At 35.5% G+C, this 22,334-nt stretch overlaps 4 protein-coding genes across 5 annotated transcripts; all 4 read right to left on the bottom strand.

Moving 5' to 3' along the window:
• Positions 1-5,995: 5,995 nt before the first annotated feature.
• On the bottom strand, positions 5,996-8,880 carry LOC114516687 (derlin-1-like). Of its 2 annotated transcripts, none has more exons than XM_028536230.1 (8): positions 8,540-8,880; positions 7,850-7,961; positions 7,577-7,641; positions 7,345-7,371; positions 7,079-7,174; positions 6,921-6,973; positions 6,664-6,774; positions 5,996-6,354 (listed from the first exon to the last, which is right to left on the bottom strand). In XM_028536230.1, the coding sequence occupies exons 1-8, from the start codon at positions 8,699-8,701 to the stop codon at positions 6,216-6,218; spliced, it is 765 nt and encodes a 254-aa protein (XP_028392031.1). In that variant the 5' UTR covers positions 8,702-8,880; the 3' UTR covers positions 5,996-6,215. The 2 variants fall into 2 exon arrangements, with proteins under 2 accessions (XP_028392031.1, XP_028392032.1); XM_028536231.1 differs by having other exon boundaries at positions 7,850-7,872; positions 8,540-8,597.
• Positions 8,881-9,194: 314 nt separating this feature from the next.
• LOC114516490 (protein arginine N-methyltransferase 5-like) lies at positions 9,195-13,831 on the bottom strand. The gene is made up of 20 exons (XM_028535986.1): positions 13,729-13,831; positions 13,355-13,470; positions 13,165-13,250; positions 12,935-13,066; positions 12,774-12,851; positions 12,625-12,659; positions 12,479-12,528; positions 12,296-12,406; positions 12,170-12,222; positions 11,937-12,026; positions 11,755-11,826; positions 11,597-11,674; positions 11,242-11,300; positions 10,957-11,079; positions 10,559-10,734; positions 10,363-10,472; positions 10,160-10,253; positions 9,904-10,020; positions 9,706-9,770; positions 9,195-9,617 (listed from the first exon to the last, which is right to left on the bottom strand). Exons 1-20 carry the CDS (start codon positions 13,815-13,817, stop codon positions 9,465-9,467), a joined length of 1,887 nt encoding a protein of 628 aa, XP_028391787.1. The 5' UTR covers positions 13,818-13,831; the 3' UTR covers positions 9,195-9,464.
• A 549-nt stretch (positions 13,832-14,380) lies between these two features.
• On the bottom strand, positions 14,381-16,548 carry LOC114516492 (pyridine nucleotide-disulfide oxidoreductase domain-containing protein 1-like). Its single transcript, XM_028535988.1, has 4 exons — positions 16,262-16,548; positions 15,715-15,922; positions 15,331-15,521; positions 14,381-15,212 (listed from the first exon to the last, which is right to left on the bottom strand). The coding sequence occupies exons 1-4, from the start codon at positions 16,545-16,547 to the stop codon at positions 14,410-14,412; spliced, it is 1,488 nt and encodes a 495-aa protein (XP_028391789.1). The 5' UTR covers position 16,548; the 3' UTR covers positions 14,381-14,409.
• A 112-nt stretch (positions 16,549-16,660) lies between these two features.
• On the bottom strand, positions 16,661-22,095 carry LOC114516491 (serine/threonine-protein kinase Nek11-like). Its single transcript, XM_028535987.1, has 16 exons — positions 21,657-22,095; positions 21,133-21,217; positions 20,900-20,980; positions 20,619-20,737; positions 20,497-20,526; positions 20,012-20,173; positions 19,840-19,897; positions 19,632-19,723; positions 19,424-19,502; positions 19,180-19,232; positions 19,015-19,077; positions 18,785-18,841; positions 18,641-18,704; positions 18,196-18,427; positions 17,646-17,925; positions 16,661-17,338 (listed from the first exon to the last, which is right to left on the bottom strand). The coding sequence occupies exons 1-16, from the start codon at positions 21,809-21,811 to the stop codon at positions 17,125-17,127; spliced, it is 1,824 nt and encodes a 607-aa protein (XP_028391788.1). The 5' UTR covers positions 21,812-22,095; the 3' UTR covers positions 16,661-17,124.
• Positions 22,096-22,334: the final 239 nt, after the last annotated feature.

The following is a 22,334-nucleotide window of genomic DNA, read 5'->3' as shown; positions in this document are numbered from 1 at the left end:
CAAAATTGTAAGGCTTATACCCCTTACCATTTTGGTCAATTTTGACGACGTTTTCAACGGTTCAAAAACTGTCTTAAAATGCTAAAAATATATTCTTAAGACTAATATCTTTCATTTTAGAGCATATTTGGTTAGTTTTTGGAACATTGAAAAATCGTCAAAATGAAGCAAATGGTAAGGCTTACCCCTTAGTCAATTTTGACGACTTTTTCAACTCTTCAAACGCTGTCTTAAAATGCTAAATATGGCTTCCTAAGACTAATATCTTTCATTTTAGAGCATATTTAGTTGCTTTTTGAAACATTGAAAAAGTCGTCAAAATTGACCAAAATGGTAAGGCTTACCCCTTACCATTTTGGTCAATTTTGACGACTTTTTCAACTGTTCAAAAACTGTCTTAAAATGCTAAAAATACTTTCCTAAGACTACTATCTTTCATTTTAGAGCATATTTGGTTGTTTTTTGGAACATTGAAAAATCGTCAATATGAAGGAAAATGGTAAGGCTTACCCCTTAGTCAATTTTGACGACTTTTTCAACTGTTCAAAAACTGTCTTAAAATGCTAAAAATGGCTTCCTAAGACTAATATCTTTCATTTTAGAGCATATTTAGTTGCTTTTTGAAACATTGAAAAAGTGGTCAAAATTGACCAAAATTGTAAGGCTTACCCCTTACCATTTTGGTCAATTTTGACGACTTTTTCAACGGTTCAAAAACTGTTTTAGAGTGCTAAAATTAGCTTCTTAAGACTACTATCTTTCATTTTAGAGTATATTTGGTTGGTTTTTGGAACATTGAAAAAGTCGTCAATTTTGTCTTCAAGCACTAAAATGTATTATTTTATGGTAAGTATCAGCACAGGATGCGGTGGCGCAGTGGTTAAGGCTACCGCCCTACCAGGTTGTGAGCGTAGGTTCGAATCCTGCAAGGGAGAGGTGCAATTTTTCGCCCTTAAAAATTGCTATTTAATTTAAAATTCTGCGAATAGGATTTAGGTCGAATAAAGCACAAGAGCTGTTGATGAATGATGCTGTGGCCTAGTGGTTAAGGCTACGGCCTGCCAAGTTGTAAGCCTAGGTTCGAATCCTGCATGGGAAAGGTGCGATTTTTCCCACCGAAATTATTCTTTAATTTAAACTTCATCGAAAAGGATTAGGTCAAATAAAGAACAATAGCTTTCGACAAATGACGCGGTGGTCTAGTGGTTAAGAGTCTGGTCTACCAACCCCAGGACAAGGGTTCAAGTCCTGGCAATGCAAAAAAATTAGCCTGGAAAATTTCGGTATGATTTGCAAGCTTGAAAAAGTTAAGACTCTCAGCTTTCATAAAGGCTGTAAATTTGAAAGAATTTGGAAGTAAAAAAAAATTGAGAAACATTTGAACAATATTCGCTTCATAAAAGTACGTGAAATTGACAAAAAAAACGCAAGTCAAAAAAAGAATTAAAAACATGTGGCTTCTAAAAACACTGAAAATTAAAAAATATCCGACTAAAAATTTAAAAAAAGTTTAAAAATTTCCCGCCTTTAATGCTAATGTTTACTTACCTCAATAATTTTTTTTCACGAAAATTTGACAGGGTGATTTTCACGAGACTGAAAAAATTTACATTTTTTCACTTTTTTGAAATTCTCTTAGATATTTTTTTTATCAAGAAGTATTATGTCTTGGGCTACCTGTGTCAAGCCAGACACAGGTAGCCCAAGACAGACACAGGTAGCCCAAGACATAATACTTCGTCTAAAAAGAAATTTTCGTCCTCAAAAAGATTTTTTCACTTTTTTAAAATTCTCCGAAAATTTCTTTTTAGACGAAGTATTATGTCTTGGGCTACCTGTGTCTGTCTTGGGCTACCTGTGTCTGGCTTGACACAGGTAGCCCAAGACATAATACTTCTTGATAAAAAAAATATCTTTTTATATTTTTTTTTTACTTGCGTTTTTTTGTCAATTTCACGTACTTTTAAGAAGCGAAAATTGTTCAAATGTTTCTCAATTTTTTTTTACTTCCAAATTCTTTCAAATTTACAGCCTTTATGAAAGCTGAGAGTCTTAACTTTTTCAAGCTTACAAATCATACCGAAATTTTCCAGGCTAATTTTTTTGCATTGCCAGGACTTGAACCCTTGTCCTGGGGTTGGTAGACCAGACTCTTAACCACTAGACCACCGCGTCATTTGTCGAAAGCTATTGTTCTTTATTTGACCTAATCCTTTTCGATGAAGTTTAAATTAAAGAATAATTTCGGTGGGAAAAATCGCACCTTTCCCATGCAGGATTTGAACTTAGGCTTACAACCTGATAGGCCGTAGCCTTAACCACTAGGCCACACCATCATTTATCAACAGCTCTTGTGCTTTATTCGACTTAAATCCTATTCGCAGAATTTTAAATTAAATAGCAATTTTTACGGGCGAAAAATTGCACCTCTCTCTTGCAGGATTCGAACCTACGCTCACAACCTGGTAGGGCGGTAGCCTTAACCACTGCGCCACCGCATCCTGTGCTGATACTTACCATAAAATAATACATTTTAATGCTTGAAGACAAAATTGACGACTTTTTCAATGTTCCAAAAACCAACCAAATATACTCTAAAATGAAAGATAGTAGTCTTAAGAAGCTAATTTTAGCATTTTAAAACAGTTTTTGAACAGTTGAAAAGTCTTCAAAATTGAACAAAATGGTAAGGGGTAAGCCTTACCACTTTGCTCAATTTTGACGACTTTTTCGATGTTCCAAAAACCAACCAAATATGCTCTAAAATGAAAGATATTAGCCTTAAAAAGCCATTTCTAGCATTTTAAGACCGTTTTTGAAGAGTTGAAAAAGTCGTCAAAATTGACCAAAATGGTAAGGGGTAAGCCTTACCATTTTGCTCCATTTTGACGATTTTTCAATGTTCCAAAAACCAACCAAATCTGCTCTAAAATGAAAGATATTAGTCTTAGGAAGCCATTTTTAGCATTTTAAGACAGTGTTTGAAGAGTTGAAAAAGTCGTCAAAAATGACTAAGGGGTAAGCCTTACCATTTTCCTCCATTTTGACGATTTTTCAATGTTTCAAAAAACAACCAAATATGCTCTAAAATGAAAGATGGTAGTCTTAGGAAGCTATTTCTAGCATTTTAAGACAGTTTTTGAACAGTTGAAAAAGTCGTCAAAATTGACCAAAATGGTAAGGGGTAAGCCTTACCATTTTGGTCAATTTGACGACTTTTTCAATGTTTCAAAAAGCAAATAAATATGCTCTAAAATGAAAGATATTAGTCTTACGAAGCCATTTTTAGCATTTTAAGACAGTGTTTGAAGAGTTGAAAAAGTCGTCAAAATTGACTAAGGGGTAAGCCTTACCATTTGCTTCATTTTGACGATTTTTCAATGTTCCAAAAACCAACCAAATATGCTCTAAACTGAAAGATATTAGTCTCAGGAAGCCATTTCCGGCATTTTAAGTCAGTTTTTGAACAGTTGAAAAAGTTGTCAAAATTGACCAAAATGGTAAGGGGTAAGCCTTACAATTTTGGTCAATTTTGACGACTTTTTCAATGTTTCAAAAAGCAACTAAATATGCTCTAAAATGAAATATATTAATCTTAGGAAGCCATTTTTAGCATTTTAAGACAGTGTTTGAAGAGTTGAAAAAGTCGTCAAAAATGACTAAGGGGTAAGCCTTACCATTTTCCTCCATTTTGACGATTTTTCAATGTTCCAAAAAAACAACCAAATATGCTCTTAAATGAAAGATAGTAGTCTTAGGAAAGTATTTTTAGCATTTTAAGACAGTTTTTGAACAATTGAAAAAGTCGTCAAAATTGACCAAAATGATAAGGGGTAAGCCTTACCATTTTGGTCAATTTTGACGACTTTTTCAATGTTTCAAAAAGCAACTAAATATGCTCTAAAATGAAAGATATTAGTCTTAGGAAACCATTTTTAGCATTTTAAGACAGTGTTTGAAGAGTTGAAAAAGTCGTCAAAATTGACTAAGGGGTAAGCCTTACCATTTGCTTCATTTTGACGATTTTTCAATGTTCCAAAAAACAACCAAATATGCTCTAAAATGAAAGATGGTAGTCTTAGGAAGCTATTTCTAGCATTTTAAGACAGTTTTTGAACAGTTGAAAAAGTCGTCAAAATTGACCAAAATGGTAAGGGGTAAGCCTTACCATTTTGGTCAATTTTGACGACTTTTTCAATGTTTCAAAAAGCAACTAAATTTGCTCTAAAATGAAAGATATTAGTCTTAGGAAGCCATTTTTAGCATTTTAAGACAGTGTTTGAAGAGTTGAAAAAGTCGTCAAAAATGACTAAGGGGTAAGCCTTACCATTTTCCTCCATTTTGACGATTTTTCAATGTTCCAAAAAAACAACCAAATATGCTCTTAAATGAAAGATAGTAGTCTTAGGAAAGTATTTTTAGCATTTTAAGACAGTTTTTGAACAATTGAAAAAGTCGTCAAAATTGACCAAAATGATAAGGGGTAAGCCTTACCATTTTGGTCAATTTTGACGACTTTTTCAATGTTTCAAAAAGCAACTAAATATGCTCTAAAATGAAAGATATTAGTCTTAGGAAACCATTTTTAGCATTTTAAGACAGTGTTTGAAGAGTTGAAAAAGTCGTCAAAATTGACTAAGGGGTAAGCCTTACCATTTGCTTCATTTTGACGATTTTTCAATGTTCCAAAAAACAACCAAATATGCTCTAAAATGAAAGATGGTAGTCTTAGGAAGCTATTTCTAGCATTTTAAGACAGTTTTTGAACAGTTGAAAAAGTCGTCAAAATTGACCAAAATGGTAAGGGGTAAGCCTTACCTTTTTGGTCAATTTGACGACTTTTTCAATGTTTCAAAAAGCAAATAAATATGCTCTAAAATGAAAGATATTAGTCTTAGGAAGCCATTTTTAGCATTTTAAGACAGTGTTTGAAGAGTTGAAAAAGTCGTCAAAATTGACTAAGGGGTAAGCCTTACCATTTTCCTCCATTTTGACGATTTTTCAATGTTCCAAGAAACAACCAAATATGCTCTTAAATGAAAGATAGTAGTCTTAGGAAAGTATTTTTAGCATTTTAAGACAGTTTTTGAACAGTTGAAAAAGTCGTCAAAATTGACCAAAATGATAAGGGGTAAGCCTTACAATTTTGGTCAATTTTGACGACTTTTTCAACGTTTCAAAAAGCAACTAAATATGCTCTAAAATGAAATATATTAATCTTAGGAAACCATTTTTAGCATTTTAAGACAGTGTTTGAAGAGTTGAAAAAGTCGTCAAAATTGACTAAGGGGTAAGCCTTACCATTTTGCTCCATTTTGACGACTTTTCAATGTTCCAAAAACCAACCAAATATGCTCCAAAATGAAAGATAGTAGTCTTTCAACTGTTTAACAATTCTCTTAAAAAGCTAAAAATAGCTACCTAAGACTAATATCTTTCATTTTAGAGCATTTTTGGTTGGTTTTTTAAAATTGAAAAATCGTCAAAATTGACCAAAATTGTAAGGCTTACCCCTTACCATTTTGGTCAATTTTGATGACTTTTTCAACTGTTCAAAAACTGTCTTAAAATGCTAAAAATTGCTTCCTAAGACTAATATCTTTCATTTTAGAGCATATTTGGTTGGTTTTTGGAAATTGAAAAATCGTCAAAATTGACCAAAATGGTAAGGCTTACCCTTACCATTTTGATCAATTTTGATGATTTTTCAATGTTTCAAAAAGCAACCAAATATGCTCAAAAACCAAGGATATTAGTCATAGGATGCCTAATAAAAAGATATTAATATTGGCACTCCACAGCCTAGAATCACTGGGTACGGACTTACCACTTCCATCTCTTAACCCCCACTCCGTCGTAGCTGCTCTACTTACATTTTCTGGCACACTTAAACATATCTGACACTTCCATGTAGTACATTGGAAAAATAATAATAGTTATAGGTTGAATATGTATTAATATATTATCCAAATTTAGTTAAGGAATGAAATGAATTAAGATATTCTGGCGGGTTTTTTTTTTTTTCACCGGAATCATTCTTTACTGTCTTTACTATTTTAATACCAGTTCAAGAGCGGTATATTTTTTGCGCCTCTTATAAACGTTCCAAAAACGAACTAAATATATGCTCAAAAACCAAAGAGGTCAGTCATAGGTTAGTAATAGCTTAGTTTCCCTCGTGAATCCAGTGATGTTTTAAAAAATTCAATAAGTTACTAATCATCATCAAGACGTCGTCCTTGCCCCCAAGCGTGACGTCCACCGCCCGCATTACCATCATCCGTTGCCCGTCTGCTTGCCGGTGGCATGCCAAACCCTGACACACCCCCACGACGGTTGGGTAACAATTTGTATCTAAAAGGAGGTGGTATTTTAAAAGATATAGTTACTGTAAAAGCATACTCACTTAATATCTCTCTCAATGTTTGTTGGTTAACTGTATATTTGCATATTTCCTGTTGCGCAAAAAAGCAAAGTTGCTCAGGTGGCTGGAAACCAGAACAGTTATTCAAATTTCAAAAAGTTGCTTAAAAGTTTCTGAGCACAAATGGGAAAGGCCTAGTGAGAGTGAGGCAGGCAAAAAGTCGACACCTACTTTACCACAATCTACGTAAGTACAAAAGTTGAATCAATTATATTCAAAGAAATGAATTTTTTACGTACAGGATGCCAGGAGTGCTTAGGAATCTGGCTCCACCAAAGTCTTGTGGATATTTAAACATAAGGAAGAAATAGAGATGACCAACAAATATCCCAAGAATTTCCTTCATACCACTAAATATAAGAAGAAAGAAGATTATATACTTCAAATACCTTTATATAAATGTATGTGAAAATACAACATGCTAGTGAGGGTCAAAATTTGATCTTAAAACATAAAGTTTCATTATATTCTTTCATTCTTCTTTCAGTAAACTTACCCTCCACCAACAACCATATTGAAAATGGCTAGAACCCAGGGTAGGTACATTGCCTAGACAGAGAGAGAGTGGATACTAGCTGTTACTTCAACCATCGACAGTTTTGTTATTTTCCATAATCCCTTCTAGTTGCACCCAGCTTTTATTAATTCACTTGCCTTAAATTGCATGCCAAACCAAAATTGCACTATCATATCCCGATTGATTTGACACCAAACATACAGAACACTCAACACAAGAGGATCCATAAGGAACTAAAATTGACAGAAACATCCGTGTTTACAGCATCGATATTTGTATCTTTACTCTTTGTCTTAAGATTCACTCTGAGGAACCAACCTTAGTATATTAGCTATGTCTAAAGCCACTAAACACCAATTTAAAAAAAAATTGCTTGAATGTTCAACAATATGTATATACTTACAAAAAGGTTAACAAGAAAGCCAATTATCTGTTGTGGATATAAGTCAAGAAAAAGCAATGATGGCACAGAATTGAAGTGAAACAGATCAATTCAATGAACAACATTCAAGACGGATTCTATATTTTTTGTGGGTTGACAAATGATTGTGGAATGCTGTGGCTCTGAAATGAATGGTCGAGAGACAACCACTTTCAGTAAACTATTATTTTTCCTATGCATCAGAAAAGGATACAATCAAAATTATGCAATTGAATATCAGCATGAAGAGGTGATCCGCAGGCCTTCCATCAAATAAACCTACAATAAACAACCATTTCTACGTCATGGAGGTTGTTACAAGTTACTGGGGGTTGTTACAAATTACTGGGGGTTGTTACAAGTCACTGGGGGTTGTTACAAGTTACTGGGGGTTGTTACAAGTTACTGGGGGTTGTTACAAGTTACTGGGGGTGCACACTCCCTTAGCCTAGTCCAGAAGGGGTACACAGAAATGCATTTTAAATACCTGATTCCAGCCGTCGTGAATAACTGTAGAGGAAATATAAATTGATCAAATAGTGAAAACCAGTTTGAGGAGAAAGTGGATAGAACACAATACATGTGAACAATCTCCAAAACTAAAAGAAAATGTGTTTTTTATGAGGAATGTATACATACAAAAATGTTGTGAATTAGCTAATCAGGTACTAGGTCTAAGGACTGATTGTGTGTTCAACTCCTGAAGCAAAATTAATATTGTGATGCTGAATTAATATTGTGATGGTGCCAACTCTGGGTTGGCAACCAGGCTAGCTGGAAAATTAGCTTTCTCCAATTTTCAAGCTGATTTTTAGCACCATCACAATGTGCATTGCAATGCAATGCTATGCTTTTCAGTAGCGTAGCCAGCATCAATAATTAGGGGCCCATATTCATATATTTATGTTAATTAATGGACTGTAAAGACAATTGATTTCAAAAGGAACTATTTTCGCACAACATGAATATGGGATCCCCACTGATGCTTTTATGCATAAAATTTGGATTAATTCAATGCATACAATCCATAGATGTTTCGCATTCACAAGTGCACTCAGTACCCTTCTCTATTGAAAAACAGTGAAATGCCTTAATTCTAAATTTTTTTCCTACACACGCAAAGGGGTGTAAATGTGGAAGTTCAGATATTTATATCAAGTTACTCTTTTAACTTTACCTGAAATTTATACACAACCAAGTCGAAATTTAAGAACATGTACATGACATTAAGGACGCCAAATCGTCCGAGCAATGTGAACACAACCGACAAACTGAACCACCATCTTGTGACAACAGGTATGCTCCTAAACCAATCTCCAAGTTCGTTTTCTGCTGGCATTTTTCACGTATAACTGTCTTAAACGGCCTTATTGTCGTATCCTTTTATTGATAATGATGTAATATACAAAATTATCTATTTATAATGCCTCAATTTAGATGAAGACGTGGCTTTTTACAATTTGTTTCAAATTTTTACATTTTTCATCCTTTTTCATCTGGCCCAGAGCCTGCGATCGGTTGGAGATACTTTATGTTACCCTTTATATAATATTGCATTTAGGTGGACATTGTCACAAAAATACTACCAGAAAGGAAACTCCATTGTTTTTTGACGAATCTAGTCTGCTAGTAGAGTATCGTTTACTTTGTTTCCTTATTTCCTTTCCTTAGTTGATTTTGGCTGACGTGAAACGTCGTCACCAAATTTGGATAATGTTGGTAAGAGATATCATATTACATACCTGGATATCCAACCTTCACGGTCTATTCCACCTTCGCTAATTTTTAACTACCGCAGTCGAGTATACCACAAACGGCTGCTTGTGTAAATATCTAACAGCATTTAATCGGCTGAATTTCGGCAATTTTTACATCTCAGAAACAGAGTACCACATAGTTATGATCGACCCATCAAATTACAGTATCATACACTAAGAAAAAAGCTTCGCGTATTGTTCCCTGATGCATTAAATAATTTTCGTTACGGGGGTATGTTTGAGCACTGTGGTTCGAGTTATTCGAATGTGTATTGTCGATCTACAGATCACTTTTCCAAGTGCAAAATAGCATTCTTCCCATCTTCTAGAAGCGTGTGCGTTTAGTTATAGTCCTATAAAAGTTGATCTTCCAGAAGGATTGTGTATCGGAATGGGATGTGGTTTGGATATGCACCATTCGTACCAAATTTTCGTTCGAGACACCTTCCGCCAACAGTGAACTCGAAGCGAAGAGTTCTCTGTCAAGTATATGGGATGCTGGAATTGGAAAATGAAAAAAAAATCAAAGATCAATTCGAGTTATGCCAAGCGAAAATTCAAACATCGCTTTGCTTGAAACTTTTACCTGAACGGGAAAAAATATCGGAAACCAGCTGAACATGCCTTCTGAATGGTCAGCAGGAACTATACCTTTTGAGATAAAGAAAAATTATCGAGATGTTTTTCATTTTCTAGCTTCGATAGAAACTTGAATTTCAACAGTGTCTCTTGTACAGAATTTTGGCAAAATTTTGCCATTTTATAGGATTTGCGTGTAACTTACTTAAAAAAAGATCTTTGTACAAAACAGTTCGGAAAAATCCAGCAAACCCGTGAATTAAGCATGTATTCTGAATATCAAAATCGATCGCTGTCGACCGACTGTTGTCTATGGGGACATCTGAAAAATAAATATCAATGTATGGGACGTGCTGTGGAAGTAATGAGAGGGGGGGGCTTGGGGCAGGATCCCCTCCACTCCTACTTTCAGAACAATTTACGGCGGGAGAAAGATAAATATGTTTCTTCAGTGAAATTACCTTTATTTGGGTGAGAAAAATAAAAACAAGGTTTTGGTTCAGCCACAATATCGACATTGCATAAACGTACGACGTATGGGGTCTCGAATGGAGCCTGCAAGAATCACATTGATACTTCATCTTACATTTAGTCGTCAGTTCAGCTTGGACTCAGCCTGGAAACAACCAATAGAAATTCCAATAGCATATGCACCAAAGCTAACCTGTGGTCCTTTATTCGGTTCTCTGCATTGAGACACTTCGTAATGAAGTTTCGCTGACGAAAGAGGGGCCAAATACGACGTGTAGGACTCTGGGATTGAAATGCCGTCATCTAAATATCACAGACAGAAATGGTTAACAATTTTAACGACCTAAACAGAAGTCAACTAACCAGAAGTCAACTACCTAAGAAATTACCTTTTAAGTAACGCTGAGCGCCGTCCAAGCACTCTGGGGAGAGTTCATTGTCCCCAAATGATCCCAGCAATTCACTGACCAATATGTCTGCCTTCTCGGGAGCGGTCCAGTCTCTCATATCAGATGAAACGACAATGACCTTATCTCCCCATTCCTCTTGCTTCAGTGTGAGCAAACTAGGAAAACATGAAACTTTGTTCACCTCTAGTGAGGATCATCTTCTACTGTTCTATTGTTCTACCTAAAGTACGTGGTAGTAAGGATCATCTCTTACTATTCTACTTAGAGATCATCCCATATTGATCCAGTGTTACTACAGGAGGAAACCAGTATATTAATTGTACCAACATTAATCTATCTAGATGACTTATGGAAGACTTATGAATATATGAACATACGTTACAATGGCATTTGGGTTCTTCTCAATGGCATACACTTTAATAGCACGGCCACAGGCTTGACTTGCAGCGAAAGATGCTCTGACTAACGGTCCACGACCCGCACCAACAACCATTAAAATACTAAAGCAAAAATAATCATTGTTAACACCCAAATAGGTATTGGACCAATTCCAGAGTGTGCAATACTCAGAGCTATATATATTGCTTTTAGGTTCAATTTGAGACACACGAATTTCACAACAAAACATTAAGTCATTACCTATCTCAGTTTTTAAAACTTACGTTGTGATAGACTCCTTTTGGTCTTCCGGTACTCTGTCTATCAATGCTTGCCGAACTGCCTTAAAATTGTATTGAATAAAATTGTTGCTTCCAGCTACAAAATCACTGTTAACTCATTAACTGACAGTGCTTGTCCACTGATGAGTAAAATAATCTTGCATTTGACAGAGTAAAATACTAAAGTAGGGCTTTGGCATTGCAAGCTATTTTTGCTATGATTTACAGTACCATTTTCGTCTTTGATGCACCAATGCAAATGATTGGAAAGTTATGAATATTCTGTTGCATAGGTGTGTTATTTGTATATCAGTAACTTATTCACTTACTCACATAATAAGTAATTACAGTATATTACCTCTTGATACTGGTTGTATTTTACCGGGTCTTTTTCAAACACTTCGTAAGTTTGGGATTCAAGGTTGTCCATAAGAGGCTATTCAAAGTTAAAGCAAAACTTCTAAGAACCATGTGATGAAAATGCAAAATGAACTTAGCATCATAGAACTGCTCTACCTGCAAGGGGCATTGTAAATAATCTTCGTAGCCTTTTGAGAATTGACTGTAACAATCAAGAGGTGGTCTGGTCTGAAAGAAAACAACAATGTTGACTGAATTTGAAGATTTCCCACATATATCACTATAAAATACAGAATGACAGATCCAGTACAATGTATAGATTGGAAATACCCACATACCAAATACAGATGATCAATATACTGATAATATGTAACCATTCCTTTGTCGAGCATCTTGTTTGATCCAGAAATAACAAACTGGACATTAAACTAAAACAATACAACATATATGAAATTATTTATAAATTCAGACTGAATTCACATTTCATACCGGACTCTTACATTAGTAGCATTGCTACAGAGTCCTCTACAAATTCTTCTGAAACCTAATTTCTTTATATTTCCCACAGTACCTTAAATAATTGTCCTATAAATTGCTGATGTGGTCTTGGTAGGACAGGATATCCTATGGTTAAGAAAGCAATAATTATATGAATTGTATATAAATGCATTCATTCAAGAAACATTTATTTCCTTACCTTTCTTATTTGTAAGGAATATTTTGGTTGGTATAATCAAAGTTCGGATTGGTTCTCCAAGCCATCTTTTTATTTCCTTTGCTCTTGGCAGCTCCTTGCATATTTCTAAAGCTGTTTTCAAAATGTGTTATCACGCATGATCAAATATCAATTCAGAACGTCAAGTGTGTAATAGTTTTATACCTAGCCCGACTTTTCTTGTGTTGTGACATAATGTTCGAAAAGAATTCCACCTGAAAATACAAGTTGAAAAACCTTGCCAGTTCAAAAGCTGTGGTTCAAATAAACAAAACCAGAGCACTTGCAACATTTTAAATCCGACCACATACCATTCCCAAGGGTCATTATTAATTTCACATTCATTCTATGAACAAAGTGATAAAAGCAATGAAAGTTAATTGGCCCATTTACATATACCTGGTAAAATTAACAACAGCCAATTAAATGATCTAGTCTTAAACATAGCCAGCTTACTTACTTTTCTATTATTGTCATTTTCAAACAATGAGTTGTCTACTTGGCTGGCTGGCGATTTCATCGGAACTCGAATCCAAAACTAAACAATTGAAAAACATTTTAAAATTTGGCTGGTGCAAATTTGCCGAAATGTCCACAAAATAGATAAAACTGCTTTTAAACCTGCTGCACGTGCGAGTCAAAACAAATCCCGTTGATCAGAGCAGCAAGATTCGTACATGGCTGCTTTGTCAGGTTGACCATGATTGCAGGCAGGCCAAGATGAACTGCAAAAGCAATTTCTTGCAACAAAGCCTGGGTAAAGATTGGAGAATAACATGTTCAGTTGCATCATGGAGAAACTCTAAAATTGACAAGCCACGCAACAGTTGAGATAAGATTTAATCACACACTTGTTCTGAATTCTTTCTCTCCACATCGTCACTTGAATCAGTGTTTATCCACGGCGATACCTTCCCAACAACAAGTGTGTTCCAATCTGTGTTACATGGATTCATTTAAACATTATCAAGAGTATGAATTGTAATGTAACCAAAGACAGTGGAGAAGAACCTTTTTAAACTCTGACGTACATGAACATACCCTGACTAGGAAGAAGCAGGTCCGATCTGGTGAATGGCCGACTTCTCAAACATACTGGTTTAATGTACTCTCGTTTGAATCTGGGATGGGCAATAGGCAGACATATGAAATGGAATCTAGATAATATATAATAAATAGCAGAATTACAAGAGCTAATTACAAAGTTAGTCAACATCTTCTTCCAACTTTGGAATCGACATGATCCCAATATTGTAAGATTATGTGGAATGCCTGGGGAACTACCCTGGAACAACCCATCCTAATGACCTAACCCAAACCAGACCCCACCAGAACCCAAACAATTTACTGAGGTATAGATTGAATGATCTCTTTAATGCAATCAAAGATCATCAACACTAGAAAAGCACACTTACTTATCGGAAGCGCTGGAATTCAAGGCTTGTGATAAATCAGGGACGGAGAAGAAATCTCTGCCACACGATATATGAGAGGCATCTGCCATTTTCTAAATTCTAACACACGTGTTTTTTAATTCGAAGCATTTGAAATATTTCCAGATATTTTTAGCGCCAAAAAATCGCGATATTTTTGGCGGTCAAATATGGCTGCAAAGTTTGGTTTAAATTTTAGGATTTCGGCTAAAAAAATCGAGATTTTACAGCGTTTTACCTTCTGTACTCTCACAGCGGCTGGCGAGAAGTTTGATAGAAGTCTTTTGGACATTTTAGTGTGTCCTCTCTCCAAAGAGCCACTAAGGTGCTTCTTTTAAATTACACTTTAATACAATTTGTGAGATATAATTATATAACCTAAGTGCTAGATTCTAGTACAACTATTAAAGAATCATTTCTAATTTTAGATATGATGAGGAAACCAATGAACTAAAAAATGATAAACTGAATGTCGCCTACTCTGTTCACAATGGCATTCCAAACTTGAATCCGGTTAATGCTCGGAAAACAGACACCCAAAAGAAATAGAAGGAAAAAACAAACAAAGTTCACAGAAGTTGATAAAGAGAATATATTCATTTTTATTTGTATTTTGAATTTGTATCAACTGCAATAAATTATGTTAATTATTTCAATTATTTTTCAATCAAAATAATCCTCAATGTCGATATTTGGATCTAAGAGATTCTCACCAAACATGCTTACATCCATTTGATTTAGAATCAAATTTTCTAATGTTTCCTCCAGGTCTGTCTCGCCGATCAACAGCGCTCCGTGGATTTTACCATGGTGCAGAACCACCTTAACATATTCCTGACCCATTGTGCACCTCAGCAACACTTCATAATCTGAGCCCAAACCCTGACCGTTATACTTCCCAAGGAGTATCACTTTATAACCGAAAAATGAAGTCACATGTGCAAACATCTCAAAGCAAAAGTCCATAAAATTTTCACTTCCATCCATGTCTGAAGTCATGCACTTTGCAGCATACGCACCCATTTGATTGGCTTGCGTCCAAAGTCGCATTTGCATCCAATAATCGGAATGTTCCCAGGATGCATTGCATACATCACCAGCAGCATATACATTGTTGATGTTTGTCCTCATATGTTTATCAACCATCAAGCCTCCATCTTCTGCAACGTTAAGTTCAGCACTGGCTACAAAAGCTTCGACATTTGGCATCACTCCTGTGGCTGATACAACAAAATCACAGCCAATAATTTTACCACTCTGTAATTCAAGGTATATGTTCCAGCCTGGTTCACGAAACATATCTCCGTGCAATATTTTAAATCGCTCTCTAGTAAACAAGTTTCGCACTTCAGAGTTGTACTCTACTGTCACATTTTTCTGCATTTTTTCATCAGTGCTGTACTTCCTGAAACTCAACTCCTCTTTCCAGCCAAATCCTAGTGCTGCTCCATAATTTGATTTTCCCTCTATGAAGGAGATAAACGTTATATACTATTGTGATTTTAGATGGTTATACATTGTCAAACCATTTTTACCAGATCTATCTTGACTTTATATTTCTCATTCTGTGGCACTTCAGTATACCTGCAATCATCTTGTCATCTTGAGAGTTTTGGGCACAACTTTCCTTATTTTTATTGCTCATTTCTTCTTGCAAGCTGCAACCTTGTTTTAAGCTTGAAAGAAAGAACTGAGCAGCTCCTTTGTCAAAATACGCATTTCCAATGGCATCGTCTTTTATGACCCATATAACTTCACATCCAGTTAGTTCATACCTGGAAAAACATCCTTTGGTCAGTAATTCTGTAAAAATACTCCTCCAAAGCACAGAAATGTCCCCAAAAGAGCTCTACTTATATTGCAAATACATGTTATAGTTGATGTGAAAGGATTTTAGTGACTAAACAGATATAAATATACTTAATATAGTTTATTTAATCTATTATTAGGTTAAAAAGTAACACTTACACAAGTTCTAATGATATTCCACCATTACCAACAATTACAACTCTTCTTGCTGTCGAAAGTCTGTTTTGAAAATCCTCAACACTTTGCAAGTCTCGTAATCCAAGAACATGTTCATTTTCCTTTACGATAAGATTTGGCCTTGCCCCCGTACAAATGCACAACTTTTTATACCAGTATTCTTTGTTATTGCTTGCCAATACCTTATGAGCTGAATGATATTAAATGGACTGCTTTGAAATACTACAGTTACAACTGTAAGAAGTTGGGTTCAGATTGAGTGCCAAGCAAAGCCAAGAGCTAAGAGGTCTAAGAGGTCTAGTACAGTAAAGGGTGCTAAATACAAATTTAATCCCTGGGATTAGGTCTTAGATTAGGTTTATGGTTGATTAGGGTTAACCCAAATCCTAAATCTAATCATGCTTCATCTCAAGGATTAAATTTAGGATTTAGTCCCAATTTACTAAGGACTTTTCTTATTCTGTGACTTTGTCAATGACAATGAGCAAGCCAGGCAAAATGTGTTTCTTTTTGGAAAACGTAGACATACCTTTATGATCAAACCCAATAACAGTAGTTTTAACAACAGTGACATTATGACAATCACTGGCCAAAGAGTTGAGTGGTTTCTCCTTTACTTCAAATTCTTCCAGAGTTCGTGCAAATTTCCTTATATTACAAACTGTCTTAACTAAATCTGTACTAGATATAAGACAAATAGTTCTATCAATGTTCAAACTGGATAAGTACTCTGTGCACGAGACGCCGGCTATACCTCCACCGACGACAATAAAATCGTAACTTTCTAACTCCTTTTCTTCCACATTGGCGGCCATATTGAATTCACTGCGCTGACGCTGAGCTATATATAGTGAGATGCATAATGGATGAATATAGACAAATAAAACGAGATGAAAGAAGATCAAATTTTATTATTTTTTTGGCCTGGTCAGTGGTAATTTACAAAACGCCAAAAAATTAGACCATATTTATTTATTGTACGCTTATTTCGCGATCAGCGCTTTTTCAGGCAGTGGTTGGGTCGATTGTCTCATGTATACACTATACAGTAATAAAAAAGTTTAAAAATTAGTACAAAATTCCAGGTTGAAAACTAACATGGCCGTAAGCAAGGTGAAAAGTGCTTGTGGAAATGCTGGATTAGTCCTATGGATTAGTTCCACCTTCTACAAATATTGCAAGGAAGCAATCTTTCCTGGTTTGTCCAACTTCAGAAAATGGATCAATGTTTCCTAGCTGTCCACCTTTTAAAAATCTACAGCGTTATCCTGTTTCTGATTGTGGCTAAAAAGAAATTTATTTTCTTCTTTGGATTTTGGAGGATTGTTTTGGGCCAAGCTACCAAGCGACACCATTAAACTGGTGATTCACACTTCCCTTCAACTAAACTCTTTACTCATACTGGACACTTGCGGAAATCTCCATTTGTTTCTCCAAGAACAAAAGTTGATCAACGAGAAAGCAGTCAGTTGGATGAGCTACAAATTTTCCAAGACCTTCAAAGATCGATTGCTCGTTCACTGTTTCCTCCGCATCAAACCGAACCTCCTTCAAGTATGCGTAGACCTTCTTAAAAGTCTTCTCACCTAGCATCTTGATGCATTCTCTGATAAGCGAATGAAGGAACCATATTAATATTTATCAAATTACGTCAATACTTATCCTATAGGTCCGCTAAATATAATGTGTAATCAGTTATCTCAAAAGGTTGAGAATAATTTCCGGAAAATTTCCGGAAATAGTACAGTTTCTGGGACACTTTCTGGAAAGCCGGAAACTGATTTCTCAAAACAAGTTGCTCGGGCATCGAATCCATCGATATTTTTTTGTAGCGAGTAACCTTCCAGGGGTTTGCACTTTCAAAAAAGTGATTAGGAAAAAAGTTTTATATAAAAACCCTAACAAAAGGATACTGTTTTAAAGCTAAAATCCTTTGCTGCCGTAACGTTTGAGAGGATCTTTCTTCCATAGTGTCGTCCTCGACAAGGGTTTCCTGTGTATCGAGTTCCAGGGCTGCCTGTAGCTGGTTGATCAGTGCGTGATGTTCGTCGTCCTCGTCTGTCCCTTCGGATCCACCACTGTCACCGTGGTCCTCGTCGTCCTCGAATTCATCGTCAAACTGAGAGTAATACGTATCTGCCTCCAGCATATCTTCAGGAATCGTCGTGACGTTTGTTAGCGTGAGCTCGTGTTCTAGGAAAGATTTCGTACACAACGTTAGAAACCCCGAGCGACAAAGTTCAATGGATAACGATTTTAGTAAATCATTATTAATCTCATAAATGATAATGGTCAATTTTGATCTATACATGCAGACTGAAATCCAACCGCACAGATGAAAAGAACACCAATCTTTGATGGTAAAATGATATGAAATCTGTCAAAAAATATCAAACTCTTTTCTGTCTGAGATGTTTATTTTAGAACAATGAATGCGGCAGAATACAATTCGTCCAACGATACCTTCGCTCGAAAGGGTGTCTTCAATCTCGTCCCGAGTCTCCTCCTCCTCCTCCTCTTGATCGCTTGCAATATGCCCACTGTCCCCGCTGCTGCTGACCACGTTCATTACACGTGACCTGTCGTTTAGCCCTGATAACCTTGGACTCTCCGCGCCTTCTTCGGAAATCTCCGCCAACTCACCGAACACATCCGGATGTTCGTCGACCCAAGGGAGTCCCACGGATACGCGAGACTGAAAACAGAAGTAAAATTAGATATAATACAAAATTCATGTGGCAACTCCATGTAATAACTGAGCTCTATATTCTTGATACTGGATGGCTCTATTATCTCCCTCCTATAGAGGAACATTACTTGCATTCTTTGCGTCCTAATCTGTCATTAGGCGAAATCATTGTCAATTCTGATACACAATCGTATCGACCCACAAAATAAATAACTGTACCTGTTTTTTCTTCACATGTGAAAATTGCTGTCGACTTTCCACGAACTGTTTTGCTGTGTACAGTCTAAAAAATATCATTGAAATACAAATAAGATTTGTCAAACACGGCAGTCATTTCAAACCGTTCTTTTTTATTTAACTAACTTCAATTTCTCAGCTTCGGCGTCGGCTTTCTCCTGTTTTCTTAATCTCATCTTCTCCCTACAAAAAAATACTCGAAGATGCATCTTTGGACTGCTTTTTAACTCACTCAAAACAAGGGTCAATAGAAAATGAGAGATTTCACTCGTAATATTTATCGCTCTAAATATACTGGCGTAAAAATTAGCAAAATTTAAAAATATACGTTTATCTTGCGAGTATTTGACTCTTACATTGGTGTCATTGGTCTCTTCAGAGGAGACTGATATTGACTTTCGCAAATTCCCTTTGTTCCTCTGTCAGAAGATAATTCGTAAGAAGGTAAAAGATAATATTAGCAAGTTTATTTACCAAAAGTTAGTTTGTAGCAATAAAAATCTTTGTGTTTACCACTTTACCTCACTTTGCTGCTGTTGGCTGCATTGTGCTGTTCAATCTTTGTTTTTATTTCCTTAAAATATTGCAGAAGAAATATTTGGTACATGATTACTGATATGCATCAAGTCAGGGGGGAGTGGACATTTCAGCATTTTCAAAATATAATTTCTTAAATTATTAACGAGAGTGTAGTATCACCCCCTTTCCCACCCCATTGCTATACTCCGGTCGAAAAATTTCCTGTGATAAAAACTTCTACCGTACCTTTACGTGTTTTGATATAAAAGTGTTTGTTAATAGTTCTGATGCAGAAGGTCTTTGGATTGGGTCTTTGCTTAACATACTAAAAAGTGAAACATTTCATTTTTTAACTAGACCATATATGGTTAACAAATTGACCTGGTTTTACCATTATTGCTTGTCATATATTTATTGCTCGTCATATATTTAGAGCATAGACTTGAAACCTTACCAACTATACAACTTTCTTAACTCAGGATGAAAGTTTTCTGGCAATGCCGGCGTTTCCCCTTCAAGAATCTTGTACATGATTCCCATCAGGTTCTGCAAGTTACATGTAAGAACTCAATAAAAACACCTGGACTGCTAACAGTCTTCAAACATATCTTAAAATAGAGGGGGGCTGCTGGAAAAATTTGAACTAATTAAAAAGCTTTTACCTCCCCTTTATAAGGCCGATCCAATGTACATAGTTCATAAAGGACAATACCCAAGGACCTAGAATAATGGAAGGTTAACCTTTACTTATCATAATTTCTCCAGTGAACCTCAAGCTGCAATATCTAAGTGAACAGTGTTTTTGAAAAATACGTTACCTATATTTATACCTACCAAATATCAGACTTGGAGTTATATCCTTCGTGTTTTAACAGTTCTGGACTCATGTAATACGGAGTTCCTGCGAATGTTGTTGCCATTTCCGACGTCCCCATAAGTACTCTTGAGATTCCAAAATCACCAATTTTGATCATGTTGTTCTTTAGAAATATATTCCTTCGATTCAGAAAACAGACATTGGATATATTTAAGTGAAGACGTTTGATGGTTTAATATTGTGATGGTGCTACTCTGAGATACCAACTGGGCAAGCTTAAAAACTAGCTTAAAAAATGTGGGAATCAAATCCATGACCTTTGGTTTTCTAGTTCAATATACTCTAGAAACTAAGCCACTAGGTCAAGTTCCACTTATCTGCCTGTCTTAAAGTGATAGTGACACCTGAGTCATACGCATCATCACATTAGTCATGTAGATCTGATTCTAACCCATAAAATTGAATGTAGTCGTGCGATTTTTAGATAAATGGATTAGCATACCCTGTTTTAAGATCTCTATGAAGAATTTTTCTATAAGGCAAGAATAAGAGGCAAAATTAGCTGCAGAATTAACATTTATACAAGGCAGGAAAAACTAGTTTTTTTTCTGACATTGTACTTACTTTTTATGGATGAATTGAATAGCTAACAGCAATTGTATGAGCCATGCAATGATAAGTGATTCTTGAAATGTCTTTCCTGCTTTTTTCCATGCCTTTATTTTATCAGTTAAATCACCTCCCTAAAGTTAACAGTAGAGAGGGAACGTAGTGTAAACTGAAAAAGATTTTGTTACCTATTTTGTTACAATATCTCAAAAATAAGATGTCATGTCAAATGAAAAAGGTTCCTTCAGGCACATGCATATCAACCTTCAGGCACTTACAAGCCGAGTGTTCTTTACCTCACAAAATTCTGTTACAATATAAAAAGATTCCATATGAACAAAACTGTTCAAATATTTTACAATGTTTGGATGCTCAAGCTAGAGATAGGAATAGAAACAATTATATCAGATTGGATTTCTAAATTGGAATTCAAATAAAAAAAACTAGAACTGAATGATCAAAGGAAAGCTAGTGGAAGTGGTTTTTGAGCCAATTAAATTTAACATAATATCAGTTGCACATCAATAACCTGTGATAGCATCTCAGCCTCTCTTTTAGCAGAAAATGTCTCGTCCTCCTTTAATTCGCCAATAGATATCTCTTTCAACACTTTCCTTTAAAGTGATCAATCATAATACAACATTGGCTTTGAAAATTACATGTTAAAGAAAAAGCAACTGTTGGTGAAATGGCATTGATAAGGCATTTATTATATTTGTGCAATTACTATACTATAGTATACTATCTATGCCATACAACTTTTCTTGTTGGAGAATATACCACCGTGCAGTGAAACGATGAGTCAACAAAGTTTTTCGCAATACAATCAAAAGATAGTATTGAACATTTAAAAGCGAGTAAACAAAGTAAAAAAGTGCTAATTGCATCTATCTTTATTAGTTTATTAACCGCGAGTATCTTGAAATTATAGACAGAGTAACCAAGCATAAGTTGGTTATGGGTTATTAGTAAAACACAGTAATCAAATTAAACTATATACACATGTATTGACAGCATTAAACACAATCTAATCCACAAGTACACTATACTCACATGTCTTTATCATCTTTTAAGTCTTCAACAAGAAACACCGTCCCAAAATTACCGCTTCCAATTCTTTTCACAACTTTATAACGATTTACATAAACCCTTCCAGCACACGAGCTTTTCGAGGCCAGACTTTGTGGTATTTTCTTGGGCAAAGGCATTGTTAGCTTAACTTTTCCCTAATCCTTTAAAACACTACAATAGCCGAAGCTCCAACACAGATTTCAACATGTTAATTTGACGATCATTTCAACACTGTAATACTTCCCGCAAACCTCAGCAAATGTGATGCACTTTTTACTCATTCAAACAACTTCACCAGCTACGAAAAGACAACCATTTTACGAGTAATTCCTTGCGAAAAAACGGTCATAAAAATGTACATCAACACTCTCCATATTTCTAGTTTACGGGACGTTCCAAATCGGGATAAACAAACACTGGACAAAAACGTACTCCCCCCCCCGGGAGAAGAATGATGAGGATTGTGTAACCTTTGCATGCAGTATATGTACTGTGTACTTATAAAATAAGATCATATTAAGAAGATTTAGCGTCATAATACAGTAAAATGACGTCGGGAAGCATTAAAGCCAACTTAAAAAGTTGGTCGAAACGCAAAATCTCAGCCAATGAACGCTGGAGAAGAGACTTAGGCCTGCGAGTAGGCGTTGGAGGGCATTT

The sequence above is a fragment of the Dendronephthya gigantea genome, unplaced genomic scaffold (assembly GCF_004324835.1).
Source record: "Dendronephthya gigantea isolate DGI-Jeju-01 unplaced genomic scaffold, DenGig_1.0 000006F, whole genome shotgun sequence".
NCBI classification, from domain to species: Eukaryota; Metazoa; Cnidaria; class Anthozoa; order Malacalcyonacea; family Nephtheidae; genus Dendronephthya; species Dendronephthya gigantea.
This window is presented reverse-complemented; position numbering and strand designations above follow the sequence as displayed.

Coding starts and splice junctions, on each gene's coding strand:
- LOC114516687 (XM_028536230.1), bottom strand. CDS start 8,701: ATGCCAGCAGAAAACGAACTTGGAGATTGGTTTAGGAGCATACCTGTT. Junction 7,962..8,539: donor TGGTTGTGTATAAATTTCAG/GTAAAGTTAAAA, acceptor ATTTTCTTTTAG/TTTTGGAGATTGTTCACATG. Junction 7,642..7,849: donor TTCACGACGGCTGGAATCAG/GTATTTAAAATG, acceptor TGTTTATTGTAG/GTTTATTTGATGGAAGGCCT.
- LOC114516490 (XM_028535986.1), bottom strand. CDS start 13,817: ATGGCAGATGCCTCTCATATATCGTGTGGCAGAGATTTCTTCTCCGTC. Junction 12,852..12,934: donor TTGACTCGCACGTGCAGCAG/GTTTAAAAGCAG, acceptor TCAATTGTTTAG/TTTTGGATTCGAGTTCCGAT. Junction 10,735..10,956: donor AACCCAAATGCCATTGTAAC/GTATGTTCATAT, acceptor ATGTTTTCCTAG/TTTGCTCACACTGAAGCAAG.
- LOC114516492 (XM_028535988.1), bottom strand. CDS start 16,547: ATGGCCGCCAATGTGGAAGAAAAGGAGTTAGAAAGTTACGATTTTATT. Junction 15,923..16,261: donor TATTGGGTTTGATCATAAAG/GTATGTCTACGT, acceptor AATATCATTCAG/CTCATAAGGTATTGGCAAGC. Junction 15,213..15,330: donor AGATGACAAGATGATTGCAG/GTATACTGAAGT, acceptor TCTCCTTCATAG/AGGGAAAATCAAATTATGGA.
- LOC114516491 (XM_028535987.1), bottom strand. CDS start 21,811: ATGCCTTTGCCCAAGAAAATACCACAAAGTCTGGCCTCGAAAAGCTCG. Junction 20,527..20,618: donor ATTCAATTCATCCATAAAAA/GTAAGTACAATG, acceptor CTTGCCTTATAG/AAAAATTCTTCATAGAGATC. Junction 17,339..17,645: donor AGGATTTTAGCTTTAAAACA/GTATCCTTTTGT, acceptor TTCGCTTATCAG/AGAATGCATCAAGATGCTAG.